Raw genomic sequence first — 23,514 nt, forward strand, 5'->3', positions numbered from 1 at the left:
ATGACACATGCAAGGTTGTTCTTATTGAGCTTTAATGTATTTTCATTATTTAAACTGATGCACCGTAAAAGGTTTCTACATAGGATTACTGTTTCAGCCCTATCAATTGCGAACAATATGGAACACCCTAAAGAATTATTAGCAAGTAAGAACTTACCAAGTTTTACTTCCACAGCTTTTGTTAATCATAATTTCATTTTGGCCAACATGGATATCTGGGCCACTCCGCTGCTGGCGTTATTTGCAGCCTGTGGACTAACCAGTAGCATTTCCCATGTTATACAATTTATTATGTGAAATTCAGATCAGAGATTCATGAATTTTTGTAATTTCCTTCTAGGTGGCAACATTTGTGGGACCTGTGACCGCCATCCCAGTACTCCTTTTCTCCGGGTTTTTTGTCAGCTTCGATACAATTCCAAAATATCTTCAGTGGATGTCGTACATGTCATATGTCAGGTAAAGCAATTTATTGTGTACTGCAACAATGATCAGTGGATTTTTCAGTGACTCAGACTGCTTCTAGTGTCAGTTTTCTTGCAGATAACCAGTTTGTTTTGTTTATGAACACAGATGGAAAACATGTATTCCATTGTCTTCCATTGCAAATCTGCAGACCCCAGTCCCTCATTACTAACCAGTGTTCATAAACCCATCCGTGTGGTGCACTCAGATGTCCTCCTGGAGTGTCCTTTCAGGACACAGCTTGGAGAGATTTGCTTGTCATTGAAATGTTGATGAACGTGTCACAATTATAGAGTTTACAAAGATACTTTACTTCTAGTAAAAAGAAAATCAAGCTTAAATCTAATAACCCTCCGTGCTTTTTATAAGAAAGAGCAGATCACAGACATCAATAAGGGAAAGACGAGTTTCAATCCTTAGTGCTTGATCCTAAATTGCTATCCCTCAAACTTTTATTTCTATCACTGAAAGCAGGGGTTCATGAAGACAGAGGGTCAAACAGAAAGCAGATGTGGCTGTAGGAGCCTTCTTTATTTTTCAAGTTTCCTCTACTTGTCCTTTTCCAGGTTTGAACTGGGCTTTGCAAGACTGGCATTTTTTTGGTGGACTTGAGACTAAGGGGCTTCTTTCAGAGTAGAATGTGGTACCCTGACTCAACCAGTCACCCATGGCCACATTTTTGTGGTGTCCTTCCCCAGTTTGGGATGGCATGAACATTTTTGCCAGGGCTGATTGTGGTTTCCAATGTGTGGCCTACAGCGACTGCTATCCAAAAGGGTGTCCTGGTGCTTTCAGGGCTTATTCCAGATCCAATGAAAAATTAGGACAGATGAGTCAAATAGGAAGGTTTTCTGTGATTTCCGAAACTGTAGGTGAATTGGCAAAGCTATTAAAGTGACCGAAAGAGGATTCCACTGTTTGGAAGCCAGGAATAAGAAGGCATGCTCCCTGAGATGGGACTTTTTTACGTTGGTCAGGCAATACAGATATGCGGATCAAAGATGACAATCTGGCACATACTGCTGGATCATGCTTTCGGCATAAAGGGACCGAATCAGTAGTAGGCTCCATGTCAGATACATAGAACCTAGGCCAAAATATGTTTTCCTACAGGGATCAAATGCAGCTAAGGCCAAAGATGAGACTTAAGTAAGTGTCTTGGAAGGTTGCACAAGACGTGGGCAACTGTGTTCTTTATCATTGAAGTTGTGTAACAAATGTCTTGGGCAGTCCTTGGTACAGGGAATAGTCATAGTCAGCACGAAAGAGAATGAATTGAATGGAGGTGTCTATGGTGCTAACTTGCAACCCAATGGACAGTTACATGATTTTAGACTAATAGGCAAGGGAGGAAAATGTTATAACTAGAACCGAAAATTCTTTACACTTGTAGGTCAAAGATTGATCTTGTATTTTTGAAAAGCATGCTCTACCTCACAGCTTTCAAACTTTTTATGTTGGGGACACACTTTTTGGAGATGCATCATTTTGGGACACAGTAAGGCAGTGCAGCGAGCATAGCTTAGCAAGCCCGAAACACCTAGGGGGAGTTCGGGGGTTCTCACTCACTCTGTCTGTCTCCCTCTCGCTCTCTCTCTAACTGTCTCCCTCTCTCTACCTCCCTCCATCTGTCTCCCTCTGTCTCCCTCCCTCTGTCCCCCTCTGTCTGTCTCTGTCTGTTTCCCTCTGTCTGTCTACCTCCCTCTGTCTCTCTCTGTCTGTCTCGCTCCCTCTGTCCCCCTCCCCCTGTCTGTCTCCCTCTGTCCATCTCCCTCTGTCTCCCGCTCTCTGTCTCCTGCTTTCTGTCTCCCTCTGTTTCCGTCCCTCTGTCTCCCTCCCTCTGTCTCTGTTCCTCTGTCTTCTTCCCTCTGTCTGTCTCCTTCTCTCTCTCTCTCTCCCTCTGTCTCCCTCCCTCTGCCTGTCTCCCTCTGTCTCCCGCTCTCTGTCTCCTGCTCTCTGTCTCCCTCTCTCTGTCTCCCTCTGTTTCCGTCCCGCTGTCTCCCTCCCTCTGTCTCTGTTCCTCTGTCTTCCTCCCTCTGTCTGTCTCCTTCTCTCTCTCACTCTCTCTCCCTCTCTCTCTCCCTCTGTCTCCCTCCCTCTGCCTCCCTCCCTCTGTCTCCCTCCCTCTGTCTCCCACCCTCTGTCTCCCACCCTCTGTCTCCCACCCTCTGTCTCCCTCCCTCTCTGTCTCCCTCTCTGTCTGTCTCCCTGTCTGTCTGTCTCTCTCTGTCTCCCTCCCTCTGTATGTCTCCCTCTTCTTCCCTCTGTCTCCCCCTGACTATCTCCCTCTGTCTCCCTCCCTCTCTGTCTCCCTCCCTCTCTTTCTGTCTCCCTCCCTTTGTCTCCCTCTCCCTCTCCGTCTCCCTCTCCCTCTCTGTCTGTCCCTGTCTATGCCTGTCCCTGTCTCTGCCTCTACCTGTCTCTGTCCCTGTCTCTGTCTGTCCCTGTCTCCCTCCCTATGCCTCCTTCTCCGTCTCTGTCTGTCTCTGCCTCTGTCTGTCTACCCCTGTCCCTGTCTCTGTCTGTCTCTATCTCTGTCTGTCTCTGTCTCCCTCCCTCTCGCTGTCTCCCTCCCTCTCTCTATCTCTCTCCCTCTCTCTCCCTCCCTCTGTCTCACTCACTCTGTCTCCCTCCCTCTATCTGTCTCTCTCTATCTGTCTCCCTCTATCTGTCTCCCTCTGTCTCCATCCCTCTGTCTCCCACCCTCTGTATGTCTCTATCTGTCTCCCTCTCCCTGTCTCCCTCCCTCTGTCTCCCACCCTCTGTCTCCCCCTCTCTCTGTCTCCCACGCGTTCCCTCTCTCTCTGTCTCTCTCCCTCTTCCTCCCTCTGTCTCTCTCTATCTGTCTCCCTCTCGCTGTCTCCCTCCCTCTGTCTCCCACCCTCTGTCTCCCCCTCTCTCTTTCTCCCACGCGTTCCCTCTCTCTCTGACTCTCTCCCTCTTCCTCCCTCTGTCTCTATCTATCTGTCTCCTCTATCTGTCTCCCTCCCTCCCTCTGTCTCCCTCTCTGTCTCCCTCCCTCTGTCTCCCTCCCTCTATCTGTCTCCCTCTATCTATCTCCATCCCTCTGTCTCCATCCCTCTGTTGCCCTTCTCCCTCAGTCTGTCTCTCTCCCTCTGTATGTCTCCCTCCCTCTCTCTGTCTCCCCCTCTGTCTCCCTCTCTCTGTCTCCCTCCCTCTGTCTCCCTCCCTCTGTCTCCCTCTCCCTCCTCCTGTTTTCCGCCCTCTGTCTCTCTCCCTCTGTCTCCCCCTCTCTCTGTCTCCCTCTATGTCTCCTCTATCTGTCTCCATCCCTCCCTCTGTCTCCGTCCCTCTGTCCCTGTCCCTCTGTCCCCCATTCCCTCCCTCTCTCCCTCTCTGTCTCCCTCTCTCTGTCTCCCTCTCTCTCGCTCCCTCTCTCTATGTCTTCCTTCCTCTATCTCCCTCTGCCTCCCTCCCTCTGCCTGTCACCCTCTGTCATCTCACCCCAGCTTACAGGACACACACACAGCAGCCGCACCCAAGTACTTCACAGGTCTTTAAAATACCATTTACATGTTAATGGGGCTTTGTTGTGAATCTCCGCCCCCCATAGAGCAGAGTGTCTCAGAGTCCGCACTGCTGCGGCAGACTCCCAGACACTCTTTCAAAGGAATGCCTCTTAATTAGCAGCAGTTATGTGCTAAGTGCCGTTAATACCGGTGGTGTCATCCCGCAACACACCCACCACTTGCAGGCAACACAATACTGTGTCGGGACACACAGTTTGGAAAGCTCTGCTCTACCTGCTCAATAGGGCTCTTTCATTTGGTGTTGCTAAGGCGTATTTAGAGAATAGAAATGAATCATTGCATTTGGAAGGTTATGTTGGAGACAACAAAATGAACGAGTCCACTCACCATGAAGTGCTGGTGAGTGGAATCTGAAAGGTAATATTCAATTGAAATGGAAGTAGACTCTTGCATTCTGACAAACACTTCTCTCCTTTTCCAGGTATGGATTTGAGGGAGTAATTCTTTCTATTTATGGGTTAGACCGAGAAGATCTTCACTGCGACAAAGATGAACTCTGCCACTTTCAACAGTCAAAAGCTATCCTGAAAGAGCTCGATGTCGAGAACGCCAAGCTGTACCTGGACTTTATTGTTCTCGGCATTTTCTTTGTCGGTCTCCGTATCATAGCCTATTTTGTGCTCCGGTACAAAATCAGAGCAGAGAGGTAAAAGAAAACATGACTCGCTTAATCATCAGAAAACATGTTCACGTGGAACAGAGGGTATTTGTTTTCAGATGTCCAGCGTTAATCCAAGACCTGTTTGTGGAGATCCAGACACTTTCATCATCATTGTTAGAGAGAGCTGTACTGGATGATTTCATCCACATTATTGAAGAAAAGTGTTCGCCCGGGTCGGCCGACTTCTTCATTAAAAAGCCAGAAAAAGAAGGGAACTCAAAAATGAAGATTTACCAACTTTTGAACACTGTAGAGTTGTAGCCAATTGGATTACTTGGACAGTTCCCATTCATGGGTTTCTTAGCTCCTGGTAGAGCTGTTGCCTGTGGCATTCATGGGCTTTGGTAAGTGGTAAATGGGAGAAAACAGAACTACAAAGTGTTTTTTTATTTTAAGATTTCTAACTGAGAACTTAATCTGTGAAGTATTAACAGAGTATTTCATCGAGCACGACTGGGTCTGTGCTACTCCGAATGGATTCACTGGTGAAGGCCATCTTTTTCCTGCTTGTAACCATGGTGGAGATGCCTCCTTTGTATTTTCAGCTGTCACCCAATTCTAGTATTGTCTGTCAAGAGCTGACTTAAAAAAAAAAATGTGAAAATTTGGATCCGAAACAAAGTGACGACAACCAGTAGTTGGTGTTCATTTTATGAACTCTGTTTAAGATTTCTCAGTGAGTAGGACATTTGCATTGTTTGGCAAATCCTGCAGATAAACTTTTGCTATTCAAGAAAGCCACATTCATAAAATGTGACCAATGTTTCTGTTTGCAGACATCGTCTTCCACAAGCTGAACACGTGTCCCTTTTCATGAATCTGGTGTGGTTGAAATACTTGATTGTTAAAAAGGTGCACTTTATCACTCCCTCCCTCATTGCGATTTGAACACCACTCCAATACTTTTGTACCACCGCGCTGTTTGTCAAAGCTTTATAGAACTAACAAAGCTTTGCACATTCACCCCTTTACCTACCTCTTAAGTTTACAAAATACATATACCTACCGATCTACCTAACACCCTTCCTTTGAGAATTTCAATTGAAATACATTTTAGTGAAATCCATGCAATGTATATTTATATTCAAGTAAAAACATGCTGAAAATTGTGTGCCGCCAGATATCGATTGGCATTAGGCTTACAGGGAATATATTGAAATATGTCAGCAAATTCAAACAATGGCAAACACTGTTTTACTCTGACTCAGCCCTCTCAGCTCCTGTGCCTTGAGAAGAAAGCATATAGGTATGAGTCAAAAGGTCCTATTGGGAAAGTACTGGGCTTACATTCTTATGGTAGTTTCTCTTATTTAATGCTGAGCAAGCTGAAAGTGATTGAAATAGTCCCCAGAAGTGAGCTCAATGGTTCAAAAGCTCTAGTTCATGCACTTTCATATTTGTGTTCACTGGTGTAAGCCACTGTCCTTTTTGGCACAGAGTGGTTGGTTGTTACTCAACTTAGTTAGTTGCCATGGAAACATTTGCACCATAATTTTGTTTTCACACATTGCACCATGTGTTCCCCAAACTGGCCAGGATGATATGTACTCTGATTAGCACTGAATAGTTCAATGTCTAACAGTTTTATCAAGCTTTTGGGGACCTCTCAAATTATTTCCAGGTTCCATGCCTTAGAAGCTCACCTATTTGTGTTTTTTTCTTTGCCTTCTGGTACTTATGGTCCCTATTTATTTATTATCATTTCTGAAGCACCACAGTCACCTATGGGTATCTCTGCACTGAATTGTCAAAGACCATTTCTGCTAATCAGTAACCAGTCTCATAAGATCACAGTAGGCTTATAGAGGATTTATCTTAGCGTTGCGTTGACCTTGCGCCATGCAAGGTAACACAGGAGCAACACAGCACTAAAGCCAGATCTACCAAGCAATGAAAGGCCCCCTTGGGTGGCCCTGCTGTGCTTGGTAAATCTGGAGTAACGCAAGGCAGTGCAAGTCGTTGCTTGATTACTCTGCACCAGGGAGGCGTTCCATGGGTGGACCGTGGGTGTTCCCACGCACCCACCCATGGATTTTGGTGCATTGATAGATGTTCCAAGAGTGGTAGACCTGGGAATGCATCAAAATATTACTCCTTCCCTGGCAAGGCATACCAAGGAGAAATACTTATTTTTCCCCTCATTTTTTCCTCTATCTATGTGTGCTGCATTTTGTACATGCACGTGAATGGACTGAGCTATTACCGAATAGTCGTGGGAGCGTGAGGCCTCTGCTGCTGTATACCTAATGATTTTTGAACTTGAGGAATCTCCTTCAGTGCGAACCATGTGATCTGGGGTCATATGCGCATCCTTGAAATGAGCTCCCCACGAGTCGTGGAAGATGTTTCAGGGCTATGGGAGTGCTCAGTGAGATCACTTGACAGTTGTCCCCATTTTTTTCAATCTACAAATTATTTGCTTATTTCAGTCTTGTTTCCTCACAATGAACTCATCTCTATGAGTTGCAAATAAAGTTGGTTTGAAAGTTAGGTTAGCATTCTTAATATTATTACTGTTATTATTTCGTTATTTTATAATTGTTGATACTTTATTTGTATTTAAAATAAAATATTAATGCTAAAGGGACGTCCCTAAAGTGGCACGCACAGTTACATCACTGTCCCAGAGATATCTGAGAGCCCCGTGGTTGGACATTTTTTGAATAAAATAATAAATTTGTACTAAAACTCATAATCCATTGCTGTGTCTGTGTCATTTCACCGCTTGGCTTGCGAGGGGCTTGCTGCTTGCTAACACCATTCCGATGGCTGCTGTGTCTGAGAAAAGTTACATTTGTGCTTTGTCTTCCGCTTCTTCCTGTCTTGGATTCCATTTGCAAGTGGGTGCCAAGAGACCGTTTGTTTGTTTGTTTTTTAGTAACAAAGTCCGTGTTTCGGATCATACAGCATGTGTGACCTTGCTCAGCTGTGCAGAGCACACAGGCCTGTGCAGAAATCTAGAGCACGCAGCTAGTTCCCACGGAAAAGCAGCATCTTTCGCAGCCTTCAAGGTTTCATGTGATGTGCAGAAGATGGCCCGGGGGCAGACAGAGTTTGGGAGATATTTCTAGCGCCTGGATTTATTATATTCTGTGTGAAGGAGAGACTCTTTGAAGTCACAGGCGACCCTCAGAGGGGGAGCATCGGGCCTGAGCGTCTACAGGGGTGGGGCTCGTTCTGATTTACTCCTGTCGTTTATTGAAAAATAATATCATGCAGTACTTAATAGGTAGTTTTGTTGCTTCTAAGCACCGTAAATAAATGGTATAACGTGCTATTATCTCCCAATTTAATCGTGTTCATCTTCGAAAGGATGAAAAGTTGATTGGAATTGATCTCTTGACCCCGGTTAGTCACCGCAGATGTCAGCAGTGAAAGGTGACTGAGCCCCTAATAATATACGTGTACGGGGCCAGTTTAAACACCTGGCATGAACACCCCCTCCATAAGGGTAATTGTTATATGCCTGTGCACGCAATAATATATATATATATATATATATATATATATATATATATATATATATATATATATATATATATATATATATATATATATATATAATAATTGGGGCTGCATCAAATAACTGCGTCTAAAATAGTCCTCTCTTAAATTCTGTCGGATTTCACTCAGCTAAGGCTATGATTGAAAGTCTCGTATTTTGTGTCCGTATCGCGATCCTGAAACGGTATGAATACGCGGGTACCTATGGCACCCTCGGAAGGCACCCAAAAAAACCACCACCATCTAGCCTTGCTTTGTTTTGCAACAGGTTTGCACCAGGGCAAAAATAACCAAGTGGCTATTGGGTTGCTCGAGGCACTCAGTTTCACCCACGCTACCTGTTTCTGGCAAATCAAAGTATCAGATTATTTAAAAAATAATGCCCACAACCAATCCGAAAACCACATAAGAAGTTATTACCAGAAGCAAAGTAATATAATATTAGAATTATAAAATACACTCCAGAGACGTGTTCCTCTCTCATTGGGTTCATAGGTAAGATGTTGTCAGGTTGTTGGTGTCCATTTCACTTTTTTTTTGGCTTTTCTTGTTGCTCTGCATTCATTTTCATTGTGAATTGCTGCACTAAATGTGGTAATATGGCGTGCTTCTATAAACTGGCCTCTCACAGCCCACCCCCATTTGTGAAAGACATAGCCCCAATTTCCCCGAAGATGCTTTGAATGAGTGAGGGACAGCTGGACCGTCAATGGCTGTCTATCTCAGTTTACATGGAGACAATTGCCCCGGTTCAGACGGTACTATAAAGGCCACTGAATGATGTCCTCGTAGCGTACTGAACCCCACCTACATGATGAACAGTTGATAGAATAACACAGACGTCACCGCACATTTATTTAAAGATGGCTGGTAATGCAAAATCCTGGTCCGCAGCATAAATGGTAAATCTGCTGTTGGTGGAATTATCACCAGTAAATTTACTGCTGCTTTGTGGTAATATGGCGGCAGAAATTCTGCCAGCTGTAGTTGCATATTGGATAATCACACAATTGGGGGTTTTAACCGAACCACTAGGATATTGTATTACGGAATATTGAGGCTAAGAATATTGTGATACAGTAATATGGACCAGATGTAAAGGTATTTGGTGCCATCGCGATTCCTACCTCGATATTCCGGGGGCATATATACACAGGGAATTGGGAGACTTTACATTACAGCAAATCTCTAAACCAGGCTCTTAGGGCCAGATGTTCAAACATTATCACCAATGTATAAAAATCATTGAGTTTCATTTAGGGATTCCTTGTGGGTTGCAAATAGTGTCATAATATTATTAAGCTAAGTCGCAGTTTGTGACCCATTAGGTAACACAGCTTTCACGGGGATGGTGGGCTGCTAAGGTAAGCAAACCACCATGTCTGGAATAGCTTTTTAATAAAGCAATCTTTTTTTTTTAAATGCAGCCCGTTTTCCTCAAGAGAAACAGGATGCTTTTAAAAAGAAAAAAGGAAGCCTTGAAGTTTCATTTTTAAAGAGTAGGCAGTAGTCTGTGGGAGCACTTCCTGCTCTTAAAAACAATTATTATTTACCTTCTCAAAGGGGAAAGGATCCCTTAGGGATCTGTTTCGTTTGGAAATGGGTTACCATCAGTTTTAAACTGGTGGTAAAGTATTACTATTTTGCAACCGGAATATGTATTTCTGGAAAGGACACCCTAAACACGTCCCTTCCAGATGCTGAATCGCAATTGTAAAATGCAATACAGTAACATGTTTCTGAAGCAAATTTAGTATTTTGGATATCAGAAAAGGTATTTGTCTGGTCTAAACAGCCTGATTCTGCAAATCTGGCTGTTAGCTACCAGAACAACGCTTTGTGCATCTGGCTCTTACACTTTGTAGCCCACATTATCCAGTATGTGTCACCGTCTTTTGATGCATTTCATTTTCTTTGTCCCAGAATCTCGACCCCTTTCTAGGAATAAGGATGTCGAATGTCTACAATGCATAATCAGGTCCACATTGAAAGAGCACATGCAATCTGTTGAGCTGGAGTCTGATCTAGTTTGCAGCTCTCTTTAAAGATGGGCTACACAGAGTCCTAACAGCATCACATTTGATTATATTCTTCCATTGCATTATCTGCTATACTCTACATTCTTGCAAACAAATGTTTGGGTCTGTAATTTGGCTTGTGGTTGTCGATGCTGCCCGATGGTCTCCAGCGACATCATTTACTTGTAGGCATCCTCACTGATTGACAAGTGGTGTCAAGAGTACTGGAAGTACTAATCGCACATGTGTCTCATCGCATCAAAGGCTTATAAACAGTTAGAGTGGCTATTTTACTCGCCTGTTGTTCGTTCTAATAACCAAAATGGAATTTGTCATTTGGTGATCCCAGCCTTCATGCCAACCGTTTTGAGCCAAAACAAAGAAGGATAAAAGCATCAAAAACATAATCAAACAAACTAGACAGTGAACATAAACAGTAGCAGGAGACTCCATGAGTACTTAAATGCTATGTCTCATCCCCCCAAAAAATAAAGAAATAAGCATTATTGCTCACTTCTAAGCGTGTTAACAAAAGTTAACGCCCTTAGCTCAAGGCTTTAATGTGTTTACTTGCTTGCACCGATATTAGGTGCTTTGCCAAAGGCAGTAATGTCGGCATTCTATGATTTCGAGTTGGTGAAGGCAATCTTGTGCGTTCCAACGGCCAGGAATCTAAAGTTCCAATCACAGCTTCCCCACTTCACCCATTGTGTGATCCTACACAAGTAGTGTATCTCCCTTTGCTTCATGTCCCTTATCTGCAAGAGCGATAGTGCTTAGAGATGTTAAAATGAGGACACTTCTACTGGTCAAGGACCAAACCCAACTTGGTGCTGCTTTCATTCTGCAATTCTGGATTTCTCCTCACAGTTCTATTGGCTGATGCGACAAAGTGGAGTTCAGCAGCATCATTCTGAGAATGATCACAATTACAATCTCCATTGAATTTGAAACACATAGTCAGACTTGGGAAACTGCCTTAATTTTCAGATCAGACATTCATTCAGATCTCTTACTAGCCCGCTCGCCTAAGAGCATCAGCAGAATCCTCCCAAACCGCTTCCCCACCCCATTCAAAAAGAGTATGTGCAAAATAGTTTCTTTTATTTCTCGGGTAAGAAATTTATATGGATATGTATATATTTTAAAGAGAATTTGTTGTCGGGAGTAGCCAACTGTATCACCCGCCTTCAACCTCAGTCGCAATGGATTCGTGCAATGCGTGAACTCATTCCTCAATCAATGTTATTTTTTTACAAAGATATTCAATGCAAGAGGCAATGCAATTAATACTTTGAATCAGCGTGCAAAAGTCTGCTAACTTATCTGCTGTCTAATGCTAGAGATGTTTTTGTGATGTCCCATGCATCACACCTAGGGGTTATTTACTAAGGTTCTGTGCGTGGTGCAAAGCAACGCAAAGCGACACAACTTACTTACTGTTATAAAAGCATGCAGGTGAGGCAAAAAATGCATGGTATTGGCACAAGCGCCTGGTCACCCTTTAGTAAATAATCCTCTCTGTTCGTTAGAAATGCAGTGTACTGTACATAAGTTGCTACATGCACGCTGTGATATATTTGCACTGTTGTAGATACACTGTATTACCAATGTCTTGTTCCGGGTTGCTTGCTACCTCCAGAATTTGTATCTCTGGAATAATGCACCTGAGTAAATCTTTAGGATATTGGGCATTTTAATGTGAATATTTCAATTTCTGAATTGTGTTTTGTATATTTTCGAGAGTACAGCTCCTTTAGGGGATTGTATGTGCATTGTTTTTTCAGATTATAGGGCTTGCTTTCTGAAAATAGATTAAAATTGTATGATAATGTACCTGAAGAAAATAAAGTGTTGTTATTTTCAGATGACTGTCTATCTCATTTTAGTCTGAGAGAGAAAATGCATTTCACATGTGTTACAGGCTGAGTAATATGTGGAGGTGCAAATGTGAAACCTTGAAGAATTCAGCAGGTGGAGGTTTTTCTTTCCACATTAGAGGGTATAACAGAAAGTAGTTTCCATGTCAATATACACTCCTTTGACCTTATCATTATCCTGTACCTAGGTAAAACTACAAGTTAGTGCACGAGCTGCATACCCTGCGGCTAGAAAACACAGTGTCCCCGGTGTTCCTGTAAGGTGCATCACCAAATTATTTAGTCAAACCAGTGCTTAATTTGAGCCAGTGGTTTCCAGTGCTCAGCACCAGCACTTAATCATTAACAACTGTATTTTTCATGAGCACCAGTTAAGGACACATTTACTTATGGGGAATTAAGGGGTGTGCCTGGAATCACAGCATGTTGAGCCGATGCTAAGATTCGACCCTGGTTCCCCCACCTCTGAAGATGGCAGCTGTGGCCATTATGCCACATCTTTTCCCCACTTTTATGGTCAGTAGTTGGGTCTGTTTTAGGCAGCACTAACAGGAAAAATGAGCTGCTGCAAGCTGCCTCCTGATGAGAAATTAACCACTGAGTCAAACATATCACCCAATGCTTCACTGAAGCAAATCATATGGTGCTCGCAGAGTGCAGATCACTTTGCATTCAGCTGCTGCACTTCATCTTGCTGCATATTGTATGTATGACTATTGGGTTGTGTACATTGTGTATACATCTATATATGTATGAGTGGCAATTTTATACCGCAAATCTATCAACTGAGCACCTTGCAAAAGAGAGGTTTATGATTAGAGAGTCAATGGGGTCAAAATAGGTGCACAGCACACCTGATAGAGGCGATGAGAATGGGTGGTGAATTAGTAGTTATCATAGGAGTCAGGTGAGTTTTAGGGAGGGGTAGGGGTAGGATGGGCAGGAAACATACTATGACTGCAGAACTACAGGAGGGAGGGGAGATGGGTTTATCTCGGGTGTGTCTGATAGTGGTTGGGTTACATTCAGCAAGGTTTTGTTTGAAGAAATGGGTAATAAGTTCTTTCCATAAATGGAGAATGTTGGAACGGCCACTTTCTGGTTGGCTGAAGGGGTGTCCCCGGCCGGGCAGAACCCACTGCTCTCTTCAAGGGTGGGTGTTTACGCGCACTGTATAAGCTGTGCTCACTCTTGTGTAGCTTGGCGCTGAGCAGTCAGGCTTAATCCAGAGGAAATGGGTAAAGCAAAAGCACTCGAGATAAATGCACTGAGTTTCACAAAAGAGACTTCACACAGGATGTATGTAAAAACTTTTGTATTCAAGACAAATAATCAATACGTATAATATGAACATCAAGTACTTTTAGGCATAAAATACAATTGGTATTATTACTAGCAGTACTAGGGCCACTTGTATCGTTATGATATCAACAGTATGTGTGGACAATTCCTAATCTAAACCCCACCCACACAGAGGGATCACCCTTATGCGGTGCAACACACTGTCCACCCCAGGCCCACCCTGGCAGTCTGATAATACAGTCCCACACAGGTATATGTACACCCTGGGTCACAATAATGTTACCATAATGTACATACATGAAAAGAGAACACTTTTTAGCAGTAAAGCAGGCCGTAGCCATGCGGGTAAACACAATGTCAGATATATTGTGCTTTTGGCATGGAATCAACATATAATGCATCACTGCCAGCCAGTGTTGTGAATCACAGGTGGTCTGCACACTTTCACTCACACTTGCACACTGCCACTCCGCACCACTCTACAGGTATCCATCACAGTCTGTACGGAACGCTCTTGCACACATATGCACTCAGCACCCTAATACGGTGGCACTGGTACGCAGCAGATCAATGAATAACTCACACTGCAGACTATGTGGCCCCAGCCTCCCTCCAGCCTTTAGTTCACCCAATGGTCATGTACCCCCAGATGGTAAATATCCAATCCTGCCTCCCAGACAAGAGGCCACATGCAGCTGAAGTTGCTTAGTCTGGGTCATCAGAATGCAGGTGGGAATATGTAGCATGTTTAATTATGAGGTAGACATAAACTAGGGGAGTTTAGCAGCCTCTCTGGAAGTTCACCCACAGGTCTCAAAACACAATAGAGTCACACTGTATCTTGATCTGCTCCCGAAATGTCTCAGTAACGTTACTCCAACCCTGTCAAACTCTTTTGCTACTACCTGATGCCAAGACGTCTTCAGGAGGGGCCAGGTGTAGATGGGGCTGCTGGTACGTCGCAATGAGGCTCAAAAAGAAAACAACAGATGAATGGGGAGTAACACAGGGGAGCCCCCGAAAGGGTCAGGAACCCAACAGGTATCCGATGATCAGGGTCATGCCCAGGCATTCCGGACACAGCATCTGTTGCACATTGGAATGAGATGCACCAGACACTTCAGACCTCAAACATGACGAGTTGCAATTCTGTACTTCCCTGTAAATGAGCCACTATGACTTGTGGACATTGGATATAGGATATAGGTTGCACCATGCAATTCCAGTCACACATAATGAAGAGTTGCAAATTTTGTACCTCTCTGGAAAGGAGGCACCACGTCCAGTGCATGATGATTAGGTTGCACCTGACCAGTCAAGTCACAGAGACAGGCGCAAGTTCATCAGAGCCACACGTGCCATAAGGCTACACTACTACGAGTACAACCCCAACTTTGAGGGTCGCAATCTCTGAATCGAGCATCGCAAGCAATGAGCATGCAGTCCGCGTGTCGCGACACGATCGATGAAGCAGGTCACCTTCGATGCGTCAACTGGTAAATCTGCTCACCACCAACAAGATGCTAAAGAGTGTCAGCGTTCCTGTGATACAGTACCACACGCCTTAGATGTGAGCAAGATTTCTGGGCTCCGCACTAGACAATCCGGTCTCCAGGCACAAGTCTTAGTTCCACATTCACACCACGCTATCTATTGGGATCTAGTAGCCATTGTGGGTACTTAGGAGGGCACCGCTCTCCAGGTGTAAGGTAGAAGGTGTAGGTCCCTTGTGCAGAGAACTTTAATGTCCCTTAGACCCCAGAGAGCACAAGAGGCGTGCCAATGGGTCTTTATAGAGCACACTTCAGCAGATCTCAGCCCGGCCCACTATTCAGAAAGGGCCCACTGTCCTCTTCAATGGCAGTAATCTTCCATGTGCACAACAGAGTCCTCCGGCAATGTGTATCACACAATCCGATTCTCCGGTCCCACGTCCCCATAAGCGTATCTCACCTTTTGCTGAAGGATGACACCCATAGTTATACTATTGTGTGCCTTTGAAGTTACGGAGTGGTGTAGGGTTTTCCCTTTGATCCACATATGTCTAGCCTAAATTGTAGACCTGTCCGCCATGGGGCCGTGGGTTGTAGATCCTAATCTTTAGTGGGGCCATGATCTGGCCCCTTGAGGCCAAGTGTCAAAACCTGGCTCTCCTATCTACTCCATCCGTCCCTCAAATGGCAGAGTTCTGTCGTTCACAATGTATACCCATGATTTATGGCTGTGGCTGGGGCATGCAAAGATGTGCTTCCCTGATCCAAGGTGTCCAGTCACCACGGCACATAAGACTCTGAGGGCGTAGAAATGCCCATATCCCATAAGAATGAGTATTGGATAAAATGGATTAAGAATGGTTGATATTACTACAGAAACGCTGTGCAGCCAGGGAGTGGAGGGTGTGATCCACCCTCCCCATTTGTTTGCATATCCCATAAGTGGCATTTCTAAGCGAGTTATACCAACATCTCCTTTACCACCGGAAAGGGTTTGACGTAGCTAATCCATTGATAGGAAACATCATGATGCGGCTCCACTGCAAACCACTATTGCAGCTTGAAGCAATGTCACCACCTTCCCCATGTTAACCTAGGGGAAGAGCAAGCAACTTAGATAGTGAAAACACATGCATGTATGCCTCAATCCCTAGGCGCATATGCACTATTGTGCATACTTACCTGCAATGGCAGGTCGGACACATAGTCTCCAGCACCAGACGTGCAAGTGTGCCCAGACTAGTCTGCAACAGCAGACGATAAACAGGTTTAACTAATATGGGGGTTAGCACACATGTACAGCCTGCAATGGCAGGCCGCACGCACAATCACGGGCACCACCGGTGCAGGTGCACAGACACAGCGGCAGGCTGCTCATGAGTTTACTCATTATACATGCCAGTGGGCACACACCGGCCTGCAAGGACAGGCTGGGCCTATGGGCTCACCCAGACTGTACCACCCTTAGGAGCAAAGGCACACAACCCACCCTGCCCTGGAGTAACACGTCACGCACCTTAGGTGTGAGTGCACGCTCACCACTCTGCCCGGCTAGCCGGACGTGGGTTGACCTCTGCGATTATGTGTGCACAGCCTGCGACAGCAAGCCGGGGACCCCACCACTAACACAACGGGTGCAAGTGCCTGGATATAGGCCAAATGGTGGCAGACCTGACAGAGGTGTTAAAATACCAGGAATGCAGGTATGCACTCAAAGGCCCATGATGGCAGGCCGGGCAACTATCTAAAATGTCATGGGTGTCAGGGCGTATCCGCCTACCTGCTGCAGCAGGCTGGACACTTATTCAAAACAGTCTAAGGGCCAGTGCACACACCCAAGCCAGTAGTGGCTGGCTGGAGTCATAGTTAACACCCCACAAGGGCAAGGGAGCACTCCCTGATCTACCTTTGGCAGCCCGGCCCCTGCTCCGGAATGCTCTAGCAGCATCTCTTCCTAGCCTATGTAGGAAGACCCATGCACTTCCACAGTGCCATGACAGTGAGGGCGTGCTCAGAGGCTAAAGGCCCAACAAGATAATTCCTTTCTGACTGTTTGGAGAGGATGCATTAGCTATAGCAGCTGCAGGGCCCTTGTGATTAACTCCATTTTGTGTGCCCCAAACCCCAACTGTGGATCTTTCCCTAGCCATGGCCAGTTGAGTGAAAACAAGGCTGGACCACATGACTAAGCTGAATTTGAAAGCTTGTGTTCTACCCCTTATGGTTACTGGTACAACCACATATTAAAGTGGAGATTGTTCACCCATCAGAGCGGAGACTTTGGGCCCTTCTGCCTCATGGAATTACTCTGGTCTATTTTCTCAGTTGGATGACTTTGGTATCCAGGTCACTCCTTCATGTTCATAGTCCAGATGAAGGCCCACGTTTGATGCATTCAGTGGCCCCTTTCCGTCCCAGGTGTTGGGTCGAAACGTCAACGCTCTTTCATTAATCTTGGATCAATTGGATATCTGTGCAGAGTGGCCATAGTAACTTAACAACTAGACCACTTCCAGATGTGATATATGTTATTAAGAATTGTATACCGGACAGGCTTCCATGTACAATAATATGATTTGCGAAAAGGTCCAAAGGACCCCCCCTTTTTTTTTCCTTTTTCCACTCCTTATCCAAATGAGCACCTTCTCTGAGCACTCATCTTTATCACTTTATCCATTTGTGGATCTAAGAGTTTTCGATATACTGTGTAAATAAGAATGTTGTTTGATACTGACTTATATGTAACTAAACTTTCAGAAATGCAATTATGTGTATGTGTCTTAATATTCTGTTTTTTAAATCTTGTCTGCTACCCTAACCTCGTAACTGTGGTTTGAATCTACAAGACTGTTTTTCTTTGTTTCCATATCGTGTTAGGAGTTCTTTTGATATATTCAGTTCTCCTATGCCTCTTGTTATTTTTTCTGATTGGACCATTGTTTGCCTGTATCATAAGTTACCCAGGTCTTTCAGGTAAATTTTGGGTTACCCCATTGTTTTGTGATTACCAAAAAGAGAATTGGCTGCACCTCAAGAATATCTTCATTCCTCATAGAAAGAGCCAAACTCAAAGGCAGGGGGAGCCCCCGTGGGGGGCTCCTTACTACCTGGGCAGAGAACATCTATATGTACCTCCACAGCCTTCAGCCTACTAACCCCCCTGCGCCCATTAAGGCTTCCATGGGGGGTGCCTTCATGGTACGTGATGGCCCACTAAGGGTTAGCTGAGGCATAAGTGATGCCAACCTAGGCAGGGGCACAATGGTTTCCGACAGCTCAGATACATGGTTGACAGGCTTACCAGTGGGTGGTACACTTAGTGCTACGTCCTACTACTAGCCAGTGCCATACGTGCCTCTGGTATGTGGTATACCTGTTTATGGGACGCATGGAGGTACAGCACCTAAACCCATCACCCCCTGCCTGGTGCGGCTAAGATGGGCATGCACATCTTTCCTCTGCAGTACATGAGGAAGGTGCCCTAATTCCTAAGGTCACATGGTAAGAGTCTGCAAAGACTAAGAGGAAAAAGCAAAAGGTTTTGGGGGTACATTCCCCATAGAAGGCCATTTCCAACATGACACCCTCCTAGCCCAAAGCCAGGGTAGTTGAATCATTCACTTGATAAATTTACCGGCTTAGGGCAATAGAGCCTGAACGATGCCCACCAATATGGTGGTACCCCCACTAGCTCTACATCCCTTGATCCCAGTAGTATCCCTCATGCCTCTCTACCATGCCCCCGCAGGCATGGCCCCCTCCATCCTGAGGGTGGCACTATAATCCGTGGGTCACCTTAGTTCATGCAAACGGCTCCAGGGCTAGGGCACAAACAGCTGTCAACATCCCTACCCCAGCACCCAGCCACCCAAGGACAATTGTCCTCGGTGACTCCGGAAAGGAGGGGCCCATGGGCCTGACATCCTTCTTCCCCTTCCTGCTGGACCAGGTCCTCCGGCTCAGAGTCCGAGCTCTGGGACTGGTAAGAGATAAGTTCTTATTTCCCCTGTTTTCATTCTTAGGAACCCGTACCCCCCATTTGGGATTGGTACCTCTCAGTTCCCAGACTGGGGTGTTGCCGAATTTAGTCACTCTTCCCCATCCTCCAGTGACGAGAGACCATCCCTTCAATGGATTTATTCTTTCCGGCTAACTTCCCTACCTGGTGCTCCCAAGGGCTGGATATAGTGCTTTCTGGGCTTTGGCCCGCCCATGACTCCTCCCTCACTTCAAGAAGGAATGTGAGGCTTCTTAGGCTTTAACCCGCCCAACTTCCCCCTTACTTCGAGAAGGAGCATGAGGCTTCCTGGGTTTTAGCCCGCCCGACTCCCTTCCCACTCTGAGAAGGTACATGGGACCCACATACCACCTAGCTCAACTGGGAACTGCCTCTACTAACACCGACGGGTGGAGGAGATTTCTGGGCTATCCGGCTGAGGACCATTCCCCCCAGGTCTTTCCAGCGTAAAGTGAGAGATTTGCATCCTCCAGAGCATTAGGTTTGGGTTCTCCCCCAAACACCTAAATCAGGATGGTTTTCATGCCGGTTACCTCATCATGCCCTCCCCCATTGGTAGAAGGAGGGCCTTCCTCCCCACTGTAGGTACAAACTGACACAGGTTACCACCCCAGATTTCCTCTGGGACCCTTTGCGCTCTTAGTGTCGTCTCATAGGTTGCCAGCCATATCTTGATGTCTCCATCCCCCAATATGAATTTGGTATTAACTTTTTGGGGATGCAACCTCCACTCTCACTGTCAGGACCTGCAGATGTGCTGCCAACATTGCTGCAATTCGACCCTATTTGTAGGGATTGAATATCCAGTTCTCTGAGGCTCAGCAAATAGGCCATCTTTTTCTCGCCATAGCTAGCCTCTTCTCAGTCAGTGCTTGCTCAGTTTCCGAATTGGCAAGCACCTGCTCTTTCACAAATTTAGCAAAGGCTTGGGCCTGCTCCTAGCCCTGTGTGGCAAGTTTTACCTTTAGTGTCCTTACCTCCCTTCTTTCCTCCAGCTTGTCCCAGGGCATGTGCCTGGATGACACACAGCTATCTGGTTTCTAGGAGAGAAACCGTCCCGCAAGACCGGGGCTCCCCCATACCCAGTTAGCCCATTTGGAAAGCCCTGGGTCAGTTCCAATCCCTCCCCACACTCAGGATCTCTCTCACCATTCACTAACTCCTCTGGATCACTGAAATAATATCGAGGGACAAAATATCGACTTGCAAAAATATCGTGGACAAAATATCGACAGTCAAAATATCGAGTTTGTATCTACAAACAGGTAAGTACAAAAATATCGAGTACAAAATATCGTTTACAATAATATAGTTGTAAAAAATATCGACTTTATTAAAAACAGTGTTAAATTAAATTAATATTAAAATTTAATTACTAAGATATACTTAAAAATACTTACATTAACTTATAATAATTAAATAATAAATAAAAATAATAAAAACATTTTTTTACAATCTTATTTGTTAAAACATATATATATATAGTAACATACTATAATTAAATAAGATACTATTATATTATCGTACGATACCAGAAGTGTAAAAAATACTATTCCCACTCCAGTGGATGCAACAGTAGGGAAAACTGACCCTGAACCCTAAAAATACCCCTCTACCCAAAAACCCAAAACTGACCCTGAACCCTAAAAATACCCCTTTACCCAAAAAATGAAAACTGACCCTGAACCCAAAAAATACCCCTTTACCCAAAAACTGAAAACTGACCCTGAACCCTAAAAATATCCCTTTACCCAAAAACTGAAAACTGACCCTGAACCCAAAAAATACCCCTTTACCCAAAAACTGAAAACTGACCCTGAACCCAAAAAATACCCCTTTACCCAAGAACTGAAAACTGACCCTGAACCCTAAAAATACCCCTTTACCCAAAAACTGAAAACTGACCCTGAACCCTAAAAATACCCCTTTACCCAAAAACTGAAAACTGACCCTGAACCCTAAAAATACCCCTTTACCCAAAAACTGAAAACTGACCCTGAACCCTAAAAATACCCCTTTACCCAAAAACTGAAAACTGACCCTGAACCCTAAAAATACTCCTTTACCCAAAATTACTTAATATTAATTAATTACCAATTAATTATTAATTAACAATAACAATAAAGTAAATATATTAGCACATTAGCTGTAATTAATTTAATTTAATAATTAATATTATTTTTTCCCAATTAATTAATTAACAATAACAATTTTTTTTATATATAAATAAAATACTCTAATTACTGTAATTAACTAATTAATATTATTTAATTACCAATTAATCAATCATTAAAAATATGTACAAAATTATATTAATTAATTAACTAATTAATATTAATTAATTACCAATTAATTATTAATTAAAAATATTTACAAACATATATTAATTAATTAATTATTATTAAATTACTCCCCACCCTTATCCCCTATTAACCCAACATCCCGCCCCTAAACATTAACTACAATTTATATTACTATTAATTTAAATTTTTTATTTTTTTAACCTTTTTTCTACATATTATCGAAATTTTTTACTTTGACTATTTATATATATTTTGTCGATATTTTTGTACTCGATATTTTTTTATCATTATTTTAATCGATATTTTGACCAACGATATTTTTGTTATCGATATATTTATTATAATCGATATTTTTAACTCGATATTTTGTCCATTCGATATTTTGGAGTCGATATTTTGTCTGTGCACCAACTCCTCTGGGTGGGACTATGCCCATGCTATGCCCATGCTTGCAGGGCTTTCTGAAGACCCGCCTTTGTGATACTTCCCCTTTCAATCCTCCTCAGTCTCCTGGCAGAACCTTGAGTTGCATCACCATATACAGGTCCAAATCAACAGGCCCGCTTAGATGGGATCCCAGGCATGGTGGCAAACTATCAATGATATAGAGTTCTATAGGGAAGAACAGTTACAAACCTCGAGGCCAATACGTCCCCCAGGCGCACTATAGGAAACAAAGGAACACTTTTGAATTCATGGCGCACATTTACTCACTGTGTACTTCTGTGCAAATACAAGGCCTGTCCCACTGCTTGACCGCCAAATATTGGAACTAGCTCTTTCTGTTTGGCTGATGGGATGCCCCCAGCCAGGAAGAACCTACTGCTCCTGTCAAGGGTGGGTGATTACACGCGTTGTATAACCTGTGCTCAGCCTTGTGTAGCTTGGCACTGAGCAATCAGAGCCAGAGGCAATGTGTAAAGCAAAGGCACAGAAGGCACTTATGATAAATGCACTGAGCTCCGCAAAAGAGACTTCACACAGAATGTATGTAAAAATGTTTGTATTCAACACACATAATCAATCAGTGTAACATGAACATCAGGTACCTTTGGGCATAAAACACATTCTGTGATCCAGCAGTACTATGCCAACTCGTATCATTATGATATCAACAGTAGGGACAATTACTAATCTACGACCCCCCCCCCCGCAGAGGGAGCTCCCTTACGGGGTGCAACACACGTTCCACACCAGGCTCACCCTGGCAATCCTGATAATACCGCCCCTCACAGTTATAAGGCATACCCCAGGACAACCCAGGTCATAATGATGTCAACAATATGTACATATTGCCTCTGGAAAAAGCCTGACTGCTCGTGCCAATCTACCAAGCGGGTGAGCAGGGGTTATCTTCAGCATGTAACTCCCTTGCTCTGACTAGATTGGCGGTTCCTGTCTGGCTTAGGCGCAACCCCTAGCCAACCAAAAATCCAATTTCTAACACCGTCTCTCACAGTTATAAGGCACACCCCAGGACACCCAGGTCACAATGATGTCAACAACAATATTTACACTATGCACCAGCTGAAAAACTGACTTATAAACAGGCCATTAAAGGCTATCAGGTACTATGTAAAGCGGCGCGAGCTGAATACACCAAGAATAACATTATGCTGTCTCAAAATAATCCTAAAATACTTTTTAAGGTGATGCAAGAACTGTCTGGCGCCACACACCAATTGGAACCGCCAAAGCTAACGGAAACGCAATGTGAAAAACTAGCGGTGTATTTCAATGATAAAATTGATAAAATTTACTCAGAATTCGGCACAAATGGAGAACGGCTTTCTACGCCTAATCACGTGTTAGCAAATTCAGCCTCTTCCAATGGGTAATTGGACACTTCGGAGAGTACACTTAACAGATGGCTACACCTAGACACAGTGTCTTTTACTGACACCCTAAATAGCATCAGATCAAGATCCCCTAAGGACCCCTTTCCAATTTCTGTTCTAAAAAAACTGGACCCTTTGATTCTGAAATGGATTAGGAAACTTCTTAATGCCTCACTTGAGTAGGCAGTAGTGCCTGCTATTTGTAAACATGCAATGATCCTCCCTTTGCTAAAGAAAGCTAACGCTGACCCGAATGTTTTTGTCTAACTTCCATCCCGTTTCTCTGCTTCCCGCATTTTCCAAAATTTTAGAAAAACATGTTACAACCAATTGACTCAATTCGTGAACTTCCAAAATATCCTGCATCCGTCTCAATCCGGTTTTAGAACAGGTTTTTCTACCAAGTCGACAATCTTGGGAGTTACGAAAAACATCCGTCAGCAATTGGACAAGGGTGATACAGTGGCACTCATCTTGTTAG

The 23,514-nt window shown here is 44.1% G+C and overlaps 1 protein-coding gene across 1 annotated transcript in view; it reads left to right on the top strand.

Annotated features, from left to right (window-relative positions):
- Window positions 1–8,118, top strand: part of ABCG1 (ATP binding cassette subfamily G member 1) — a 134,507-nt gene extending 126,389 nt beyond the window's left edge. The window contains exons 12-13 of the mRNA XM_086936280.1: window positions 341–459; window positions 4,438–8,118. Of these exons, the coding sequence (XP_086792406.1) occupies window positions 341–459; window positions 4,438–4,666 (348 nt within the window). The 3' untranslated portion in view covers window positions 4,667–8,118. The remainder of the gene's footprint in view (window positions 1–340; window positions 460–4,437) is intronic.
- Window positions 8,119–23,514: the final 15,396 nt, after the last annotated feature.

The sequence above is a fragment of the Lissotriton vulgaris genome, chromosome 8 (assembly GCF_964263255.1).
Source record: "Lissotriton vulgaris chromosome 8, aLisVul1.2, whole genome shotgun sequence".
Classification (NCBI taxonomy): Eukaryota; Metazoa; Chordata; class Amphibia; order Caudata; family Salamandridae; genus Lissotriton; species Lissotriton vulgaris.